The sequence below is a fragment of the Dendroctonus ponderosae genome, unplaced genomic scaffold, assembly GCF_020466585.1.
Source record: "Dendroctonus ponderosae isolate FM_Combo_2020 unplaced genomic scaffold, Dpon_F_20191213v2 Dpon_F_20191213_6, whole genome shotgun sequence".
In the NCBI taxonomy this organism is placed as follows: Eukaryota; Metazoa; Arthropoda; class Insecta; order Coleoptera; family Curculionidae; genus Dendroctonus; species Dendroctonus ponderosae.
Window position 1 is genome coordinate 910,750 of NW_026018814.1, and position 1,515 is coordinate 912,264.

The 1,515-nt window shown below is 37.0% G+C and overlaps 1 protein-coding gene across 1 annotated transcript in view; it reads right to left on the reverse strand.

Moving 5' to 3' along the window:
* LOC109536458 (N-acetylneuraminate lyase) overlaps positions 1-1,144 on the reverse strand; it is a gene marked incomplete in the record, with an annotated part of 2,345 nt that extends 1,201 nt beyond the window's left edge. Inside the window, 3 exon segments of the mRNA XM_048667611.1 lie at positions 433-503; positions 625-683; positions 1,036-1,144. Of these exon segments, the coding sequence (XP_048523568.1) occupies positions 433-503; positions 625-683; positions 1,036-1,038 (133 nt within the window).
* Between the last annotated feature and the right edge of the window lie 371 nt (positions 1,145-1,515).

Genomic DNA, 1,515 nt, shown 5'->3' on the forward strand with positions numbered 1-1,515 from the left:
CGACTGAATCGACTTTTCAATTCTCTATCCAGCGATGCCAAAACGAATTCTGTGGCTCGAATGGTTCTTGAGAAACTTCGAAAAAAGCAGCGTCAAGTTCAAGTGGATTTTGCAACTCAAAAAAAAAACCAAGCAAATCTAAAACTTCTTCAATTCAAGCATTTTTTGAAAAAACTGCCAAGATTTCCCCATCCCTGGTTCACTTTCTAAAAAGTCCATTTATTTCAGTCTAGAATGATGTAAAAACCAGCGTTCTTGCTCATTTTGCTTCCGAGAAACATGCAAAACGGGACGAAAAACATGAAATTTTGGAATAATCTTGCGCCACCCTTGCACAAAACGCGCTTATTGTGCTGGATAAGTGCGCAAAATTTTACTCGATTTGCAAAACTTTGGCAAATCGACATGCTTATGGTTTAATTGCGAACTTACCGAGAATTCCTGGTACGTTTCGGTCTGCCAAAAATTGAGCGTATTCAGGAACGATTGCAGTATTGATAGTCCTGAAACATTTTTATTGGGAGTAGGCAATAAGGGCTTGAAAATTACCAACAAGCAGGGCGATTCTAGATTCTAGATCTAGAAGAAATTTGCGAAAGCGCCTTAAACGGTACTGAACCTTACCAGTCCTGATTAAAAGCTGTAAAAACTGGAGCCATCAGGCCTCTGAACGTAAAATTGACCTGCAAAAAGAGCGTAAACTATAGGGTGTTCCCAAGTTACATTGGCTCTATTTTCCGAGCAAACTGTGTCTTTCATGTTCAGTTTGAAAATACTATTAACTGCACATAAAAAAGGCAGGAAAGCACTTGAACTTGTATCTGTGATTTTTTCGTACAATAAATTATATCAAAAGGTATGTATAAATAACGATAACAGCGGCAAACAAGCACTTATGACTGTAATGTTTATTGAAATCCAGCAAGATTTGAAAATTAGTAGCCAACAGTGCGGCAAGATAAAGTCAGGTTTATTAAACATATTTTTTGCAATTGAATCAGTTAATCATCATTCAATTATCAGGGGTTTGCTTACCATTTTGCTGTGGAAGTTGCAACCAAGCGCGTCTTTTCACTACACAGACTGCGACCAAAATACTTGACTTTTGTTTTATATGAAGGTTCTTCAAGCTGATAAGACTGGAGATTAGTAGATTCTTACACAATAAAATTGTTTTTACATGCTAGATATAATGGTCAATATGATTAGAACACTTAGGAGCGCTGTTTGCTCATTAATGGCTAAGTAAACCCCGAAAAGGAAGCACTCTGTTATTTATTTAATTATAATGTTTGGCTGGTGTTTGCAAGGATTTTTGGAGCAAATAAGGACCCAAAAAACATCCAATTTGAGGGCATTTGATGCGAATTTTGAAACTGATGTTCTAATTTTAAACGAATGCTGGCAAGTCGCCCACATACCCACATAGCAAAATGATATTCCCAGAATATACCTGGAACGTTCATGTGATGTACATGCATATTCCTGGGACATACATGAGTTACATTATGAACA